Genomic DNA, 20,207 nt, shown 5'->3' with positions numbered 1-20,207 from the left:
TGAAAACGAGTAGCCCTTTTATTTGTCGTTATTGAGGCAATCTGTTGGCAGAGTGTGCACGGGAACGGTCTGACAGATCTGCGGACTCCAGCAGGCTGCCATGAACACTTGAGCCCTTCTGAAAGTAACAGATTTTTTTTTTCTTAGAAAATATATGTACGTTCTCTTCTGCATCTCCTGGCGCTATTTATAAGGCACGAAATGCCATAAATAGGAAATCTGTGGTTACACAAGGCGAGGCCCCTCCCCAATATACAAACTTCATCTGGGCAGGAGACACATTCTGAGGGTTTAATGCTTTCTCCTCTACAGTCTGGGGACAGCAAGGAGGCCAGGGGAGCGGGTGGTCCCAGAGGTCAGTCAGGGCTCACGAGCCAGCGTCGTCGATGCGTCTCCGGCAGTAGGGGCAGCAGGCATGCTGGAGGACCAGCAGCTCATAGTCCTCCGAATGGAACATCTGAGGAGAGACAGCCCATGACACAGGGAAGCAGGGCCAGGTGCCCTAAGCCCCGGGGAGAAACGGCTAAGCAGTGAGTTGCTGCCAACTGCAGCAGACCTGTAGGACTGGAGGGCTCTTTATTCTGAACGAAGTCCACAGGTACATCACCCCTCATCCAGGGAACCAGGTAAGGTGCACCGCAGCCAGCTGGGCAGATGTAAAGAGCAGGCTGAGGCCAGCTCACGCTCCTCCCCCTACATGCCCGGCTTCCCAAGGGAGATCCTAAGAACGGAGGGGCAGGAGAGCCTGCCAGTGGCAGGCTGGGTACCTGAAAGCAGGAGGGGCACATGGTGATGGAGGCGTCGGGCAGCAGCGAGCGGAAGTACTGCCATTGCAGCGGTGGAGGCCAGCGCTTGATGAGAACGTCCCTTCTGCTCATGGAACGCAGCACTGACCGGTTCACCACCACGGGCACGAACTCAGAGCCACCTTGCTGTGAGGGGGTTGGACATGGGTGCTGTATCCTTGGCCTGATCTTAGGATCCTTGGTGGCCAAAGGGACACCACCACATCTCAAGTCCAGGCAGCCCTGACAGTGACACCCCCCGCCCCCCCATGCCACGCCAGCACTGAAGTGGCCTTGGAACCACTCAGTCACCACAGGGAGCTGTCCAGTTCTCTTTCCTACTGCCATGTCTGAAGTTGTAGCTAACTGCCACACTACCTGAGGGTCCCTGTGTGCCTGGGGGAAGTACGGGATGGATCTCCACCAGGCCTCTCAGCACCCTCCCACTCTTGAGGCGTCTCACCTCAAAGCTCAGCTTGGCTGTGAACGGGTCATCATCTCCTAGGGAGTTCACGGTCTCATCCAGCCTCAGTGTCTGGGAACCTGGAGGGTTCTGGTCAAGGATAGAGCTGGAGGTCCAGTAAGGCACAGGCACCACCCTCCAGCCCACAATTCACTCCCAGGAGCTCAGCCGGGGCTGACCTCTCTCTCAGACTTGGGGGAGTGGTACAGTGGCTGGGAGAGGCCTCCAGGTAGAAGATGGGGAGAAGGGCACGGGCCAGAGGAGAGAAGGGGCCCCATGGGGACCATCTGCTTCCCCTATCCTCCATGGCTCACAGTGTGGGGAGCAGAGGCCCAGCTGCAGCCTGAGAAACTCAGCAGTCACAGTCATGGAGTGAAGGGCAAAAACCCTTACGGAATCCAGTCAGTCCTACCACCTTTCCCGCTGCCCAGTGGTGATGGAGCTGGTGTAAGGCAGAGGCAGGAGGGCCTCATGTAGGGATTAGGTGGGTATGGCCAACTATTCCAGTGAGGAGTACCAAGGATGCTAAAATACCCACAGGGGACCAGCGTCCTAGGGTTTCAGCCATATTACTGGCGGCCACCTCTAACTACCTAAGGACGAAGCACTCGGACAGCAGAATCGGGGGACAGCGAGGCCTCCACGAGAATAGGGTGGACATCCAGGGGCTTCAGCCTTAGTAGTGACTGCTACCACTGCATGAAAAGCTACCTGAGTCGAAATCTGGGGGTCCCTCAAGAATACCCACTACTCCCTCTGCTTAGCTGTGTGGGCCAGAGGCAGGATCGGTGCCTTCATGAACAGGGTCGGGGACCTCCCAGGAAGATGACGGTGCCCCTCTCCTTGTGCCTACAGGCTCTGATGTTAGTCTTCACTGGTGGGGACCCCCAGTCTTTCTGGATCCGATTCCTTCCGCCCCTGCCTGTTGGCACAGACCACACGGAGGCCCTGCCCTGCCTGGCCCGGGCCTGGAGCGCAGGATACCGTTGCTTGTCGCCTCCTGCCATTTGCTCTCCCTCTTGTGTCTTGGCGCCTCCAGGTCGATGAGGGCAACAGCTTCTTCATCGGTGATTCCCTCTTCCAGGTAGAACTCCACCAGGTGCAGGACCTCTGCGGGGACAGGGAGGGGCTGGAGGATAGCCTCGGGGAGCGGGGGACTGTCACTCACACCAGAGCATGCCCCCTCCCCACAGCAGCTCCTGCAGCCTCCCAGAGGACACAATGAAGCCTGGCTTGTCACTATGATGAGAGTGGGACTTCTGGCTGGGGACATGCTGGGCCCCGGCTCGGGATCCTGACAGCACTTGTGCATGGAAGGCACGGTGGCATCGGCTTATGCGCAGTGTCACAGGCCTTGAAGCAGGGGAGCGGCTCACCGTAGGAAGAGGCAGAGAAGATGAAGGGCTGGCGGCAGTTGATGCACACGTTACCCAGGTTGTTGAGCAGCGGGTTGTTGGTGGAGCAGCGGTAACACAGGGGCACCAGTTCCTACAAAACACGCGCGTGTCTGCCCAGGCTCAACCACAAGCGTGCACACATCCGCTCCCTCCCAGGGCAAAGGACTGCACGCTGCGGGGAGCCTGGCCGAGGCCTACAGACAGAACTGAAGACTCCATCTGCGGCCCACTAACCCAGACACTCCCTCCACGTCAGGCCTCAGCAGACGCTGTCTTCCTGGGAACAACTGCATCCACTGTCACTTCCTGCCACTCGCCAGGCTCTGGCAGTGTGTCAGGCACACCACGGATGCTGCACAAGTGGCCTCTGCCCTCCTGTGGGGAAGGGTTTGTAAACACCCATCTGACAGAGCAGGAGACTGAGGCACTGGAAGCCTGAGGCATGGCTAGGTCGTGGTAGACCTAGGATTGGAACCCAGGCCTATTGACAAATCCCTGCTCTGAGCTTAAAATCGGGGCTATATAGATCTGGGTTGTTGATGCTGCAGGAAATCTGTTGGGATGCGGCCTGGGGGAGCACAGGGACACCCAGGAAGAGGGTCAGCCCTGAGCTAGGCTTGAGGGAAGAGACAGTCTCTGGGCATGGAGGAGCTGACAGTGCTCCAGGTCAGGATGGGCTGGAGCACAGCAGGCCAAGTGGAGGGCAGAGGGCAGCTAAGCAGGAGGGGACAGACGAGCACACAGGCAGGGGAGCCCCGAGAACACAAGAGCCATCTCTCAAACAGACCCCAGACCAGGCTCAGAGTCACGCCCTCACCTCACTGTCATGGAAAGGCTTGGAACGGATGGTCAGGGTGCCCAGCTCAATGGACTTCTGGATCCTCGCGGGGATCTGCAGCCCCCGAAGCTTGTCATAGGCATGCCGGGCCAGCTTGTAGGCACCCAGAGCCTTGCTCTGCTTGGCCAGTGTGAAGAGGGTGTTCCTGCCATCGGCAAGGTTAAGGACAGCGGAGGTGTGAGGGAGCCAATGCCACCCACCCTGGGCTAGAAAAAGCATCTTGTGCTGGTAGCAGACCATCGTCAGGAACTGAAGAGATATTTGTTCATTTTGAGGTCTATGTCTCTAGGATGGCAAGGCCCAGGAATTTTTCCAGAGACAAAGGCAGTACAGGGTCTTTTCTGGCCTCTTTCTCTCTCTCTTTTGTGGAGGTGGGGGGCATCATGGTCTCACTATGTAGCCTAGGCTAGCCTCAACCTTTTGGTGCTGAGATAACAGCCATAACCTGACTTAAGATTCTTTGGGCCTCCCGGTAGCTTCCCCTGCCTTGCTGCACCTGCCAATCCAGATCCAGGACACCGGGTACCAGGGGGAAGGGGGGGGTGGGGGGTGGTCTCCCGCCCCGCCCTGCCCTGCCCAGCTGGTGTAGACTGGCCCACAGGGGCCACACAACACTCAAGACTCCCCTGCTCTCTGGGGTCCCTCTGAGCTCATCGGAGGACAACAAACCTCTGTATGCCACGTGAGGTCACCTCCAATTCTGGCTGTGCCCAAGCCCTTCTCCTCCTCCCTGCCTCCCCAGAAAGCAGCTTGGCCCTGGCATCCCAAGGTGCACGGCCCTCGCTCTCCTTCCTCAGCACGGCCTCTCTAACGCTGTTCCGGCACCTTGGGCTGGTGTCTCCCTAGCTGGTCCGCTCTAACGCCTCCACGCCCGGGACCTGGCGGCCGCCACTTCCATGTTTCCACTGGACACCACCAGGGAAGCCTCGACACTCAAGTTAGCCAAGACGCCGACTCAACCCAACTTAAGACAAGTTAGGTCCAGGAGCTGAGGACAGCAAGGACGGCTGTGGCACTCCTGCTGAGCCCGACCTGCCAGTGAAAGGGGCTGTTATCACAGTGAAGGCCATTTGTTTGGGGTGTTTCCCTGAGGAGTCAACGATGATCTGGACCCTCCAGGAAATGAGTTCTTAACGGTGAGTGGGGGTGCTTTTCTGGGAGGCGTTCCTCAGGAGCCAGGTGGACCAGCGGGATGAGGACAGGGAGATGGCTTGTCAAAGGCTGGACCATTTCTCCTCTGTGCTTCTGGCCCTGCTGTATCTCCTTGGCAGGGGAGGAGTAGACTCACAGGGACTCACAGCATCCCACAAAGGAACTGGGCTTATCCACACCCACCTCACAGGGCCTCGCTACACCACCCACCCTCTCGATGATCTTCCCCGCGGCCTGACTCTGGCGCACTGGAGGTAACCTCCTCTGGGCAGCTGTCCCTGACTAGGCCCAGCCTTACCTCCATTTTACTCTTGGACACAGTGTACCTATCCTTGAAACAGGTCCTTCCTCTTGTCACCACCCCTACTAGATGGCAGCTTTGTCACCTGCATTAACATGCCCCCTGCCCCCCCCCTGCCCCCCTCCCCGATTCCAGCAGAAGGTCTGCCTGGGCTTCCTGGTGCCAGCCCCACCCCTCTTTGTGAGTTCTGGGAGGCCTGGGATAAGGTGCTGGCAGGTCAGGGGCCGCTAGACCGCCCTGGAAGCCAATCTCCCCTTGGCACTGGGTGCTCAGCTGCCCAGCTGAGCCTCGCCCAACTCCCCAGTGGCTGCTGAGAGAGGGCACTTCTGCCAGGAAAGTGCTCTGTGGAGAACTGGGGCCATTAGACAGAGGGCTGGGAGGGTGGCGGGGGAGGATACACTTTCGAGATGCCCAAGGGGGTGGCCTTGGTCAGGCTGTGCAGCAAGAACTTGGAGATGTTGAAGAGGGTTTCAGGGAGGTCAAAGCTGAATGGCTCCTCCTGCAGCAAAAGAGAGAGCACAGCATTCGCCACTGGAAGGAGGAGGGCGCCCTGAGCACCTACTGTGTGCTGGCCCTGAGCACCTACTGTGTGCTGGCCAGTGCGGCTGGCCCCACTAGCCTTTAACACAGGCTTGTGGGCTATGTACTTTCAATCACATTATACCAAGGAGGGACGTGATGCCCTAATAAAGGACAACCCATGTCACCCACCAGAATGGGGCAGAGATGAGATTCAAACCCAGGGCTTATCCCCTCAACCCCAGAGAATGTGCTTCTCACAGCGGCAGTGTCCCTGGGGACACTCCATTTCCTGAGCTCAAGACCTTTATGGGAGAGAGGACATGACCTAGTGAGATGCTTAAGCCCTTCCTGCAGGACCCAGCAAGTCTCTTCTTTGTTCCTCAACAGCTGCTGATGCAAACTGTGCCACCAAATGCACATGATGCTCAGGCTGGCCCAGGCTCTAACCGGTGGTCTCCATGACCACTGGTGGAATGAACGGACCTGCTGTACCCAGGGGCTTCCAGAAGTAGAGTCAAGCCCATCAGGGAAGGTTCTATGCACAGGGCTGTGCATGGCGAAGACCTGCTTTGAGGGGGTCTGACAGTGCAATCAGGCTACAGTGCAAACCACACCAGCTACTGGCAGGCCGGCCAGCTCCCCTCCCACCCGGAGCTCTCCCCGAGGGTCTGGCCAAGCTCTCTCATAACGGCCGCCAGGCTTGACCCCGGTGAGGCCCAAAGCTGTGAGAAGCGACTTTCTACTTCTCTGGTTCAGAGCCCAGAAAATTCTCTCCAGTGACTTCTCTCTAGTGTCGTCTGAATTCCTAATTATATTTTTCTTCCTATTTTCCTTTTTTTCCCTCCTCTTCCTCCTTTTTGTTTGTTTATATTTGGAGAAGGGGTCTTTGGCTTAGGTTGGCTGTGATCTCCTTATGTAGCCAAGGATGATCCTCCTGCCTCCACCTCCTGAGTGCTGGGATTCAGGTATGTGCCACCATGCTGGTTTACCCATTTACATCTCTGCAGCTTCTGTTGGCTCTAGGAATGGAAAGAAACTTGAGCTGCGGGCTCTCCTGGGTGTGAGCTTGAAGACTCCAGGCACTCTGTGGCCTCCCCAGGAAAGAAGCCCTGGGCCTCTGTTAGGGTCTGGATTTCTCTTTGCCACCTTATGATCCACTCTCAGGCAGGGCTGTAGGCCCAGTGCCAAATCCGCAGCTGCCCTGGTCACAGCCTGTGCCACAAAGCCTTCCCTCTACTCCTCTCAGGCACTGTCCCCCCTTGGTGGAGGGACCACCTCTTCAAAGGAGCCACCGCCAGGCTTTTCCCTTGAGGGGCTGTCCTGCTGACTATACTGTGAGTTCCTTATGGCAGGGACCATGTCTGGCTCACCACTGGGTTCAGGCCTCATCACAGGGACTGTCACACACAGGCACTGGTTGGAGGACCAGCCCAAGGAAGCAGCTGAGGCCTGGAGGCCAGCCTGGGTCCCCAGGGTGGGCCTAGCTCAGCACCATGTGCATCAGGAACAGAGCTCACTGGTAGGTGAGAAGACCCCTGCACAGACACAGGGAGCAGGGAGAAGCAAGGCACGCTGGGAATTCAGGAGCCAAGGGCTGGGCTCCCAAGGCGGCTTAGCATGCCCGGGCCTGGCCTGCCTCCAACACCAAGCTGGATGCAAGCTCCTTGGTTCATAGCTTTTCAGCTGTTTGAGACAGGGGCCTGAATGGAAGATGAGCCCTCTTGAGCCCACAGATGCTGCTGGCACAGAGAAATGGCACCAGCGCTACAGCAGGCCCGGTGGGACCGACCTAATGCCTCCCAGAGACTAGGACAGTGAGAGAGCAACGTGGACAAAGGGCAGGGACCCTCAGGGAAGCAGGGTCTCTGAGGGGCCAGAGGGCCGACACTGGACTGAGGTGAGTGGGCTCTGAAAGCCGCTGTGAACCTTCCACCGGAGGTATGCCGGGCACCAGAGTCACATTTCCAAAGTGAACTCAAGAGTCCTCGTAGACACCCCACCTATCCTCTCCATTTCACAGACATGGAGAGTGAAGTACAGAGGAGGTGCAGGACTTCCCATGGCCACACATCAGCATGACACGAGGCATCCAGAGTCACCTCGGAACCCACATCCTAGAGGCTGGGAGCACAGACTGCTGTCGGTAAGGACTCAAGGCCAGGCTCCACCACGTACTAACTGTGGCTCTTCTGTGAGGCACCTGGGCATCCTCACCTGCACAGGAGGGTGATGGACTCATCTCACAGTACGGTTGAAGATGAGGTGAGCCGTACGATAAAGCCTACAGTGTCCACACACAGCAGGAACTTACTGACAGGGTCGCTGGTGTAGCCCAGCTTGCTGCCACACGGTAAGCTCACTGTGGGTTAATCAAGACTGTGGCGGGCTGAGGAGACATGGGATAAGGTAGACGGTGACTCATTTAACGTGGCCTCATCACAAGCATCAGGGAATGATCTCAACCAATTGTGGGTCTCTGGAGATCAAGCCAACCCTCTCGCTTTATAGAGGAGACTGGGAGCCAGAGAGAGAACCTGAGCCTTCACTTATGGAGAGAGGCATCAAAGACTGAACTAGAAACTGGAAAGGCCGATCCCAGCTCTGGACTATAAATAATTCTCAGTCCCAAGTTTGCTTCACGTCGAAAATGGCAGTGAGGGGCAAGCTCTTCCCAAGGAGAGCAGGGTTTCTGGGCAGTTCATCACACCTCCATGGGCACTTCTCTTCAGAGGCCCTCGCTGAGCATGTGAGACCCAAAGGTGCCCATCCCTCAGTCTCTGGCCACCTTACCGTGTAGCGATGAATGGTTTGGTAGCCATGGTACAGCTCAGCCAGGTGCTGGAAATGGTGGAATTTCTCAAGCATCACATCCTTCTGGGCGGGATCTGCTGTGAGGGAGGAGGAAGGGGGGAGGAAGGAGGAGGGCAGGGGGAGAGGAGAGGAGGGGAGGAGGGGTAAGGAGGAGGGGAAGAGGGGAGGAGGGTGGGAGGGGAGGAGAACAGGAAAGGAGGAGGGGAGGAAGGGAGGAGGGGAAAAGGGGAGAAGAGAAGGATGTGGGGGGAGAGAAGGAAAGGAGGAGGGCAGGAGGGGAGAAGTACAGGAGGGCAGGAGGGGAGGGGGGAGGAGGGGAGGAGGGGGAAATGTGTCAAACAGTATCACTTCTTCCTATGCTGCTCAGAGGGGCCGAGAGGGCAGTGGTGGACAGGTGCCCTGCTTACGCATGGTCCATCTTGGATGATAAGAGTCTTGGCCGGGCAGAGCTCCTGGCCAGGAGGCACCTGAGGATAGACCTCTCCCAGAGCACACACTACCCGCCCAGCTCTGTCTGCTGGGCCAGCATCTGCTGTGTCCAGCAGTGGAGGGAGCCTACTGGCCCAGGCACACCAGAGGAGCCTGGCAGGACAAGGGTGGACAGATGGCGTCTTCATCGGCTGTCCGTGTTCCTGGGGCACCTCTGCTTGTCAACTATCTATCTGAAGCGGACGTCAATGACCAGGACAGAAGAACCCCACCTCACACCTGGGCCTGGTGGCTCTGACTGGGAGCTGACAGCTGTGACTCAGGGCGACCTGAAGGAAGCAGGATGGGGCGGCGCAGTTACGGAAGGCTGCCGCCCTGCAGCCTCTGCTTCCAGTGCTCAGAATTCTCCCTACTGCACACGGCCTTGGGCATGGCCATCTCCCTTCCCTCCACCTCAGAACTCCCCAGGGCACCAGGGGAAGCCCCGTGAATGAGAGCAGCTCTGAAACCGTCCTCCTGCCTGAAACGAGGGAGACTCTGGAGTGGGTTATTGTAAGGTGATCTCTTCATCTTTTCATTTAATTAAAAAAAAATTTTTAAGCCAGGGCTCATTCGGGCCCAGCTCCAGGCTCCCAGGTAGCAGGAGAGGGAGATGCTCTGAATTAGCAACGCCGGGTGGGACCTCCCACCCAGAAGACAGACTGCCAGCCAGTCCCACTTACAGGCAAACTTGAAAGAGATGACGGGCCAGATTGTGCCATTGCAAAGCTCGCTCAGGGACAACACACTCAATAAACAAGCCCAGGCTTTAATGAAACAGCCCTGCTCTTCTGATTTTATCTGGTGCCAGAGAGGGGCCAGGAAAGAGGCCAGCCGGCTGTCACTCACTCACCTTGCGCCATGTCAAGGCACTGCATGGACAGCATCCAGTAATAATAGGCAGCATCGTTAAACCTGCTCTCCACCACGGCATTGTGCGTGAGCTGCTCCAACACGCGGACTGCTTCCCCTTGCCTCCCGGCCTTGTGGAATGCTAGGGGTCATGAAAGCATATGCATGTCATGGGGAGTCAGACACGAAGCAGGGAGGTTGTGCAGGGCTTACATGAGGCTGCTTGAGAGGCAGGCCACTCGTTGGAGCGTCTGTGGTGCCTCGTTGCTGAGATGCGCCTCTCAGGCCGCAGGCTATAAATAACCAAGGCTACATCCTGAAATAAGCACAGGGAGATACACTCCTTTTGGCTGGGAAATGGTAACCTACTTTAGCAAGGCACAGCAGAGAGAACCTGAGGCACCAAAGCTGGCAATGGCCAGAGACTTGCCTCCACCCGACTCCAGGACGAGACTTTGTGACTCCTGGGTGGTACTAGCAGTCCCGCTACACTTGGTGGTTCACAAAACACCTCCACTGCTGATGACTGCATTAAATCCTGAAGACGAAATCCTAAAGAAGAGAGCCAGCCCCTTGCTAATGAGAATAACGGGCTTTGGCAGGCGGGGGCAGAGCATCCTGTCCAAGGTCAGATAACACCCAGTCCAGTCCCAAACCCACCTTCGGCTGCTGCTTTCAGATACCAACCTTGAAAGATCTGGCTCAGCTCACAAAACCAGACGTTTGTGAAAACAAGTGAAGAATTTCTCAATCACGCCTATGTCTGTTAACAGAAATTTCCTGGGCCCCTCACTACTATGTGGCCAACTTCTGGGGACCATGGGACTGCCAGAGAAAGACTAGGAGCCCTGACTGTGCACGTGTGGGCATCCTTACGACCCACATCCTCCGCCTGCAGAGAAGGAAAGGGTCTGGCCTTGGTTCATTCTCATCTCCCGTCTCTTGTCTGAGTACCAAGTTACTATGGCGATGGATTCTTGGAAGGGCGGCACAGACAGATGGATAGGTTGATGTGTTTTGCCCAAACATGCAGATACTTCAGCAACTGGGTGCTCTGGAAATGCTGAGGCAGTAGAGAACATGCTGTCCTTCACAGGGGCTTTTAACCAAGGCACTCCTCAGGGGGACATTTGTTCTGCAGTGTGTCAGGAGGTGGCAAGTGCTACCATAGAGAAGTGTAAACGAGATGCTATGGAATACGACCCGCCCACTTCAATTAGGAGACTTTCTAAACAGGAGCAAGAGTTAGGCTCCCAGTCGGACAGATCCTGATCCAATTCCGGCTCTGCCACTTGCTAGCTTTGCACATGTAGCCTCTGCGTCTCTGCAGGGCTGTTGGCAGGATTCAAGGTTATGCAGGTTAAGTGCCCAGCCAGCACCTGCCACAGCGAAGGCAGTCACATGGCTAACCGATGATGAACGTTATCGGTTCACGCGCCATACTTGCTTTGGCCTTGCTATCAGATGCCATCACACCCTGTGTGTGCAGGGCTCATTTCACCAACAGAAGCACCAAGGGCAGAGAGACTGCTTGGCTTGCCCGAGCCAGAATCAAAGTCCATTTCTGTCTCAGGAGAGGAAAAGGAAGATGAACCTATGCCCGACACTAAGGGCAATTCTCTCTTTTGTCCTGACCACGTATGCTCTGGCTCACGACCTCTCTGCAACTTCCCAGCTAGTGGACTACAGGAAAACTCCTTTACCTCCTTCACCCTCAGTTTCCTCATCCACAAATCACACTGTTGCCCATACCAGCGAGCATCCTTAAGATTAACGGGAAGGCACGCTGGAATGCAGGTGCCGTACAGGTGAACAGAAAACTGCTGAAGATCTAGGACCTTCCAGGGTCCTGACCAGGTGAGTGATGGGCCCAGGGAAAGTGGCTTCAACATCCACGTCCTTGTTCTAAAGTCCTTCACCAGTAAACCCATCACGAGCCAGGCTGGAGGCCCCTGTCCTGGGACCTGAGGGAGGGGCCAGGCACTCTGTACCAAGTCTGGGCAGCCCCTCCCCGCCCCCACCCTTCCACACCGTCCAGCCTGTGTGGCCTACCTTTCTGGGCTTCCTCAAAGCGGTCGTTCTCCGCCAGCCACTGCGCATAGGGCACGTAGATGTCATCCTTGAACTCAGGGTGCTTCTCACCCAAAGCAAAGGCCTAGAGGGAGGAGTCGAGGCATTCTTAATGAAGCGGCCCCCGCAGCCCCTGAAAATGTGGCACTTGGCTGAATCTGTTAGGGATGTCATATTTTGCCAGCCTGACAACTCGGAGGGGGAGAGCATCTCCCCCTCCAACCACCCCCAGCAACACAAAAACAAACCAGCTCTTTGAAAACAAAAGGCAATTAACGGCAATATGCAACCGACTGGATTCAATAACAACACAGTCTGTTTCTGGACCACAGAAGCAGCCCAGAATCGGAAACATTTTATTTTGAGGGTTTGCGTGGGCTCCTGTAGCGCTGCAAACAGATTTCTTTTAATTGCAGGCGACACCTAAGGAAACAGGATTGACATTATCTCCATCACTGCTTATTAGCTGTCACAGGAGACTGCGGACACAGTGTCGTATGGGACTTGGTGTCTGCTTCATTAAAGCCCTCAACCACCCGCCAGGCCAGGGGAGCAGCGGAGGAGGTACGGGAGGGTCCAAGACCAGTTCCTGCCGCTGTGGCTAACGTTCATCTTGAGGAGCCACTACTGCTGCCATCACCAGCCTGTTGTTCTTGTCCATGGCCTGTCACCTTGAGAAGTGGAGCCGTTTGGAGGGCAGAGGAGGCAGGCTGCTCTTACTCGGGTAGTGCCTTGCTATGGCGCTGTAAGAGACTGCCATGGTGGGTGGACACCGCTAATTCTCTCCAGGTGACACTCTCCAGAGCACAGGCCCAGAGAGGCTCTGCCCTGGCTGCCTAGCCAGCCTCGGCTCCAGGACAGCTGTCTTTCTGATTTGCTGGCTGATGCTGCTCACGGCCCCTCACTTCACAGGAGTCAAGACTGTGAAGAAGGATGAAGGCAGGGAACAGCTGCCCTTGAAACAGCTCTGGTAGCTTCTATCTGAAAAAATATGCTTGGCATTTTCTGCCAAAATGCCATACAGGTTCTTAAATGCCATCCTGGTGTGTCCCTACTTCAGAGGTGAGCCTGAGACTGTGGAGCTGGTCAGAGGTGACTCACACCAGCAGCAGGCACTGGAGCTCTCATGCTGACCCTCACAGCCTAGTGCCTGTCACAGGGCTGGCCTAGAGCTGGCAGCCAGTAACAGTGTTCTGAATGAATGAATGAATGAATGGACGAACAAATGGGAAGTTATGGCGAAAAGGCCCTCCCAAGATATTCTGGCTCAGAGACTTTGAGGCAAAATCTGACTGCCAAGCAACGGCTTCTCTCCATCTAAGCCCCCAGCTGCTCAGTACCCCCTTGCCTGTGGCCAAGGGCTCAGTTAGAGTCCCAACCCAGCCAGTGCGCTCACTCACTCACCTCATCCCAGCGCTTGGTGTCCACATACAGCTGCACCAGAGACTTCAGGTCGCCCACCTTCAGGTAGGTCTCAGCAGCATAGCCAGGACTGTCCAGCTTCTTAAAGTACTGAGCACACATGAGCAGGGGCTCCCGCTCAGCCTTGTCCAGCTTCCGCGCAATGTCAATCAACCTGGAGAGGAAGGGAGGGCACCTGTGAGGGTCTGAGGGAGGAGGAGGAGGAGGGAGGCCTCTGGTACGCTCAAGGGCAGGCTCTGTGCCGGTTCATTCTGCTGTGCCCCACACTAGTTAGTGATGGTGCTATGACCCCCGGGAGGGCTCCACAGGCAGTTATGAAAAGAATGGATGCACACTCCAGAGGCAATGACGTGTCCCGCTAAAGACACTGCCCATCCCTCGGGTGCCTCGTCCACCAGTTATTCATCTATCCAGTGAGATCTGGGATCCACTGCCAGATACTGAGAAGGACCCATGAGATCTTCCAGATGTGATCTCACAGAACCATCTCTCCCACCCTGAGAGGGAGGCACAGGCATTCCCACTTCACAGGTGAGATGGCTCCAGTTTGGTCCGCACAGAGGGGAAGCACCCTGCCCAAGACTCCACAGCAGGAAGTGGCAGAGTCTGTTCCAGCACTGTCAGGAATTCCCACAGGAAAGCAGATGCTGGGCCAGAACGCCTCGGCAACTGACACTCTGCAGGAAGGGACAAGAGCCTGTCCTGGGCTGGGAGGACCATCAGAAGCCCTGGCAGTGTCCTCCTGACTAATGTATCCATCACAGGGAGGCTCCCTGAGGCCCAGTCACTCCTATCTGGTAGCGGCTGGTGCTCCTGCTGCTCATGGGGACACGGACTGGATTCAAGGCTTTGGGGTCTAAGCAGCCCAGGGTTGGGGTAAAGCAGATCCTGGGGTGAGGACTCTACCAGCCCGCTTTGTGTGTGAACAGAAGAGGCTGTAACAGAGCCGAATTTCAGACAGGCGGGCTCAGGGAGGCCTGTCAGTCTGCGCTCAGAATAATAATGGCATCTAAAAATAACACTGCTCAGCGGCAAAAGGACATGTTTTTAGGGAAAGGTAGAAGAGGCAGCCCCCCAGGGCCCCAGAGCCCCACCCACCGAGCCGACATACCCAGGGGAAAGGTGCCGGTTACAGCCAGACCCAGAAGAGGGACAGAACACACTAATGTCTCTTCCTTGAACTAGTTAAGTGTCCCCAGGGGAACTTAATACACAGCACTTGCAGATCCAAGTGACATATGAGAAACTCGTTGGGGAAGTAGAGACCACGAGCCTGCTTGGCTCCCATCAGCACCACCCTTTTGTAGAGAGAATACCTGGGCACAATCTAAGATCTAACCTGCGTCGTTCAGATACTACTCCTAGACAAGGAAGATTGGGGTGGGTTACCCACAAAGGTCTCCTAGTGAAGGGCCCACACACCAGCCTGCCCTCCTCCTCAAGGCCCGACTACGTCACTAGCGTCTACCTGTGGACCACACCGCTGCCTCCTGAACAACCAGTGGCCTTTAGCACACAGTCTTCTGGCTGAGAGGGCCCCTGGAGGATGGGGGCCAAGTCCTAAGATGGAGCCACGGTGTGCGAGCCACGGTGTGCCTCACAACTGCAGCCCCGCCCGCCCGCCCCTTCCCCCTCCTCCGCTCTCCTGCATCTAGCTCCCATTCCTCTGTTCCAGCTCCTCCACTCTCCCTTGGGGCCTCAAGCCACCACAGTCCCTGCTGGCCTACTGTGTCTCCTGCCTATATCCCTTCCCCTTCTAACTGTCTCTACCTGAAAATTCAACAAGGCCACTTCATGGAAGGCCTCAAGTAAAGAGGCCCCGGGTCCTCCCAGAGAGTCCCCCTCCCTGACAGACAGGAGGGCTCTTCTTGTGCGTTTCGTACTCTCATTCTCAGTGTTAGGGGTACTGAAACCACCCATGTCAGAGTCTAAAGCTTAGCCCTACGAGTCCTCAGATGCTTGGCCTCTGAGGACACATGAGTCCCTTGATTTCCTCATTTGCCAGATGAATGTAGAGATACCAAGCTGGGGCAGGGGAGAGTCAGATGCCTGCAAGGTCAACACAGTGCCTGGGTGACATCAGTGTGTGCCCCTAGGTTCTTACGACCCACTTCTCATGCTCCTCAAAGGCAGGGCTACCTTGTTCAAGCTCTTCCATCTTCCAGAGAACCTAGTCACTTCCATGTTTGGTTAAGATATTTAGAGAAACAATTTTTCCCTTGTCAGTCAAAACTCAGAGTTGGCACACTGCCAAGTGCTCCCAGGCAGGGGCCGAAACCTACATGTCAACCCAGCCATGACTGCCACTGATCTCTATGGCCTTGGTGTACTCCCCTGCCGAGATGTACATCTCTACCGCAGCTTTGGGCTCGTTGATGTTTCTAGCCCAGTCGGCCTGCTTGGTGATGAGCATCTTTGTTTCTTTAGGGTCTCCAGATCCAAGGAAATCCTGAGGAAGCACAACAAACAAAAACATTCCGGATTAGGACTTCCTGTGCCAGCATTACATCAGCTCCCGAAAGCCGAGCGGGGAAGAGCTCGGCTCGACTGTGCAAAGGAGGAGGATGCACGGGAGCCCGGGCCTGGGCGACGGGGTGTGGGGCAGTCCCAGGTGTCCAGGAAGGGAGTGTGCGGGGACCACCCACAAGTGCTGCTGGGCCTCCATGTTTCCTTCCCTTCACACGTGTTCTAAACGCCTCACTGACCCCGCAGGTTCCTCTGTGACCGCCACAGTTGACCGAAATGTGACTGGCTGCGAAATTACATATACTAGTCCCACGATCACTGGTCACACACTGGATGACACCAGATGCCCCAGACTAGTACTGAGCACATGGTCCTCTAAACTTCAACACACAATGATGCAGAGCTCTGGGTTCAGTCCCTTGTGCCCTCCGCTGGCTGCCACACTAGAGTGCCATCATCTCTTCTCAGATGTTCTGTGGCCTGAACTCAGATCACTCTGCCGGCTTTGCTCCTGAGACATGTCTATGACAGACAACTGGCAAAACACTCTTTGGCTCATTCCTCCTCTTTTTTTCCTCCCCACCCCTCCACCCACCAAACAAGGTCTCACTACGTTGCCCTAGCTGGCCTGGAACTTGCTATGTAGACTAGCTGGCCTTGAACTCATGGAGATCTACCTGCCTCTGCCTCCCAGTGCTACCCAGTGGTTCATTTCTTAATGGGGTGATACCAGATCTTGTCTTGAGGTTGGGTCTGCACACACAGAAATATGATCCATGGAGGGCCAGCAGGAGCCATAGATGAAGGAAATAGTCCTTTCTGAAGGTTCAGAGACTGGGCAGGGCCTGAGTTCCTTTTACCCCAATGGGAGGGGGTGGCATCCCCTGAGGCCCATGACCAGCTTCCCTGGGTTATCCCCCAAATGTAGCAGAAACAGCCTCAGAATATGACCTCTTTTCAGGACAGGGCTGCCTCTACTGAAGCTGCCTCAGGGCTGACAGTTTTCAAGGTGAGGCTTTTCAAAAGGGGGAATTGAGAGGCGTACAGCCCAGATCTGCACTGCTAGTGAGACGCGGTTTGTCTTTAGAGAACGTACCCTACATAGAGTGCTCTGTGTCAACCTCACAAAGTATAAAAAAAGCACTCCTTTCCTCGCGATTAACACTCATTTGTCAGGAAAGTGCAGTCAATGTATGCTGAAACCCACTTGAGCAATTAGCTCATTTCTTTTTCCATTTGCTTTCAGGGTAACTATGTAGCCCCCTAAAACCATATATTAGGTTGGCCTAAGACAACCAAATAATTCAGGAAGCGGAGGAAGGGCATCATTTTACCTGTTACAGACCAAATAAAGACAGGGTCACCTGAAGCTGGCCTCTGCCTCCCCTTGGGGCACATAGAGAAAGGGCAGGGCTAGGGACCAGCCACTGAGGGCACCTGGCTTGGGCCATTACGGACACACTTTCCTCTCGGCAGTTATGATGACATCAAGTCTTCGTGTACACAAAGCTTCCCTGCTCAGCTAGCTGTGTGAGGTTAGCAGCAGAGACAAGCACAGGAGCGTCCTTCAAAGGGACTTTGGCGAGCGACTGCTCAGTGAGATAACAAAGGGGAAAAGACCAAAAGCTAAGAGGGGGTGACAGCGTGAGGCGTCTCCCCAAGGGGACCACGGAGGCACACAGCTCACTGGCTTGCAGAGACCTCCCTGACAGGAGGTGCACCTCCTCGATCCCAGCAGTCAACTCAGGCTGTAACTTAATTCAAGCTGAGTCTAAATAGATCCTCCTAAGCTCAACCAAGGGGGCTTCAAAGCCCTTTGAGTTCTATGAAGCCAATTTACACGTTATCTGAGGCCACAGCAAAGACTCTGTCCTGGAGTGGACAGAAAGAGGCCGTGCTGAGTGATGAATGACACTCACCAGGGTTCTCATGCTCAGTGCTTCTGATAAGGACTCACTACACAAGAGTTAAGAGCATTATAATCCCTTTATCACCACATAAACATGTCACTTGTCCGGAAAGCATACAATTTATTTGTACGTGGGAATGTAATTTAAAAATTTTCCAAAAACCAGATTGAATCTTGGGAAGCAATTTTCGAGTAAACAAAAACATGCCATGTTAATAAGCACTGTGTCTCCCACCCCCACATAATGTGTGCACACATTTCCCAAATGCAGACTACCAAGCCAGGGTGGTGTGTGTGTGTGTGTGTGTGTGTGTGTGTGTGTGTGTGTGTGTGTGTGTGTATGCGTGAGAGAGAGAGAGAGAGAGAGAGAGAGAGAGAGAGAGAGAGAGAGATGAGACCAACATACTCAGAATTGTGATCAAAAATTAAAGTCAAAACAAGCCCAGAGTATTTACCTAGCCAGAGGTGTGTGTGTGTGTGTGTGTGTGTGTGTGTGTGTGTATTTGAGATGGAACCAACATACTCAGAATTGTGATCAAAAGTTAAAGTCAAAACAAGCGCAGAGTATTTCCTCAAGTCATTCACAGCTGATGGAGTGATGAATGGGGTGCTCTGCTGGGGAGGAGGCCACGCACGCAGGAAGTGCAGGCAAGCCATGGGAAGACGCCAGGGAGAGGAGGGCGGCCAGAGCGGTCTAAAGACACCCACCCGAGTCACGTGTGCCTTCCACTCTCCAAATCTTTCTACTTTGTGTGTGTGCACTGCATGAAATGCCGAGATTGAACCCAGTACCTGCTCTCCCACCAAAGCACATCCCTGGATGTGGACTTTTATCCAATTCAGTCACACCCCTCACCTTGCTTCTTTCTTTCTTTGTTTTTTGTTTTGTTTTGTTTTGTTTTGTTTTTGGACAGTCTTTCCACGAAGTCCTGGCACTCACTCTATAGACCAGGCTGGCCTTGAACTCACAGAGATCTGCCTGCCTTTGACTCTCAAATGCTGGGATAAAAGGCGTGCTGCACCATGCCCAGCTACTCCTCGTCTTTCTACAGCTGAGCATGTTAGCGTTTTATGCATTGTTCTGTGAAATTCTCAGAATTAAATTGAGCTGTAGCTCTGCTATGCTCTGAGAAAGAGGCAAGGGCTGAGCTACGCAAAGTCTTCACCCACTAGTGAAGGGTGGGCTCCACAGCCACACGGCACTCTGGAGGCCAAGGAGCATTTTCAGCTGCACCATAAGTTGCCCACCATCAGCTCCAAGGAGGGCATCAGTCCCAAAGAACCACCAGGGCTGGCTGGCTGTAGTGCCCACATTCTACCTCTAGGACCTGTCCCTTTTAAGTGTGATGCCTTCTCCCAAGTGGAAAGAGCATTTCATGTAATCCTGGATATGTATGGGTAGGAACACAGAGGAGGCTAAGGGTGAAAAGATGAAAAGGCAGAGGAAGCCTGAAGCCCGGATCTGAGGAGTGGCCCAGGGGTTCCTCCCTGTGTGAAGGAGCCCCCAGGTTGAACAGATGTAGGAGAAGAACCCAGCAGTGGTTAGGCACACACACCGATGAGTTCTTCCTGGGGCTCCTGAGCTAGGCGATTAGCATTAACAGCCACTGAATGGTGTGGCTAGGACTTGAGGACTCAACAGGATTCCAGGAGCCTCTTCCGCCACGACCCAGAAAGGCCGGATACAAAGCCCTCTGTAGAAGAGCCTTACTATCCCACACCCAGGCTTTAAGCCTTGCTGGAGGCTGAGCTGCTGACATCTGGAGAGCTCTGGCTCTTTAGTGGGGGCTCATCCTCACATAAGCCCAAGTGTCTAGGAAGCTCCTTCAAAAGTCTAGAGTACCTCTGGACTGACCTTGAGGTAGGACCTTGTGGTAGGACCAGCTTTCACCAAGGACACCAATCTGGGAGGCTCCTGACCCAGGTCTGAAGGAATGTGTAGAGACTGCGCTAAGCCCTCAGTACCTGGCGACAGCATCATGCTGGTACACTCAAAGCCTGCACGGCTGTTGCTGACAGGTCCCTTGACTGTGCTGTCCCTCTGACATCTCCCTTAGGGAAGGTCCCCTTTCACTAATTTACCCACCCTTTTTCTAAGGCCACCACCTTTTTCTGTCTGCATCACTGCTTGGACACGGGCTAAGACACCGCAGGTGGGAGCCTTGGGAACTCCTGGTGGCAGGCTGGGCCCAGGATGTGGTGGGTTTACCTTGGCGTACTCGAACATGCAGAGGTCAGTATACATGTCGAGTGCGAGGTTCTCGTGCCCGCTCCTCTTGTACAGTTTGGCAGCCTCGTGGAACTTCCCCTGGTAGGAAAACACATCTGCCAGAAACAGGTCATTGTTGGTCTCTCCCCGCTTCTTCCTCTCCTGGAAAAATGAGAAGCACGGGAAATGGCTTCCACAGCCACAGCAGGAAGCAGCCTGTACAAAGGCGAGCTGCTGCTATTTCGGGCTAAGCCCTTGGGTCTTCCTATGGGGGCCCATGCTTGACTCCTGGGCTGCTATGTCTCTCGCCTATGTCTCCTTTGGGAATGTTCCACAACAAAAGCTGACTCTTTTTTCAGACCACTGAAGATCAAACAAGAGGCGAACCTTTGTTTGCTGGGTGGAAATTCCACTGGACTGCTTTCCTGGATGCTTGCCCAAGGCAACCAGAGGATTGCTTGGACAGTGTACACTGTCTAGTCGGGGACGGCCCTTGCATTCCCAAGACCTCCCAAAGCCCCAGACACCTGGGTGGCAGACAA

General features: G+C 55.1%; 1 protein-coding gene across 4 annotated transcripts in view; it reads right to left on the bottom strand.

The window, feature by feature from the left end:
• The window catches only part of Ift122 (intraflagellar transport 122), a 73,059-nt gene continuing 52,852 nt past the window's right edge, over positions 1–20,207 (bottom strand). For 2 of the 4 annotated variants that reach the window (XM_042273881.2, XM_042273884.2), the window contains 13 exons: positions 19,666–19,827; positions 15,364–15,530; positions 13,064–13,235; positions 11,642–11,744; positions 9,591–9,731; positions 8,249–8,343; positions 5,335–5,435; positions 3,463–3,628; positions 2,625–2,736; positions 2,233–2,358; positions 1,249–1,328; positions 768–932; positions 1–457 (listed from right to left, as the gene is read on the bottom strand). In XM_042273881.2, coding sequence (XP_042129815.2) covers positions 368–457; positions 768–932; positions 1,249–1,328; positions 2,233–2,358; positions 2,625–2,736; positions 3,463–3,628; positions 5,335–5,435; positions 8,249–8,343; positions 9,591–9,731; positions 11,642–11,744; positions 13,064–13,235; positions 15,364–15,530; positions 19,666–19,827 — 1,680 coding nt within the window. In that variant the 3' untranslated portion in view covers positions 1–367. Of the gene's footprint in view, positions 458–767; positions 933–1,248; positions 1,329–2,232; positions 2,359–2,624; positions 2,737–3,462; positions 3,629–5,334; positions 5,436–8,248; positions 8,347–9,590; positions 9,732–11,641; positions 11,745–13,063; positions 13,236–15,363; positions 15,531–19,665; positions 19,828–20,207 lie in introns of all 4 variants that reach the window. The other 2 variants (XM_042273882.2, XM_042273880.2) reach the window with 1 other exon arrangement.

The sequence above is a fragment of the Peromyscus maniculatus genome, chromosome 3 (assembly GCF_049852395.1).
Source record: "Peromyscus maniculatus bairdii isolate BWxNUB_F1_BW_parent chromosome 3, HU_Pman_BW_mat_3.1, whole genome shotgun sequence".
In the NCBI taxonomy this organism is placed as follows: Eukaryota; Metazoa; Chordata; class Mammalia; order Rodentia; family Cricetidae; genus Peromyscus; species Peromyscus maniculatus.
This window is presented reverse-complemented; position numbering and strand designations above follow the sequence as displayed.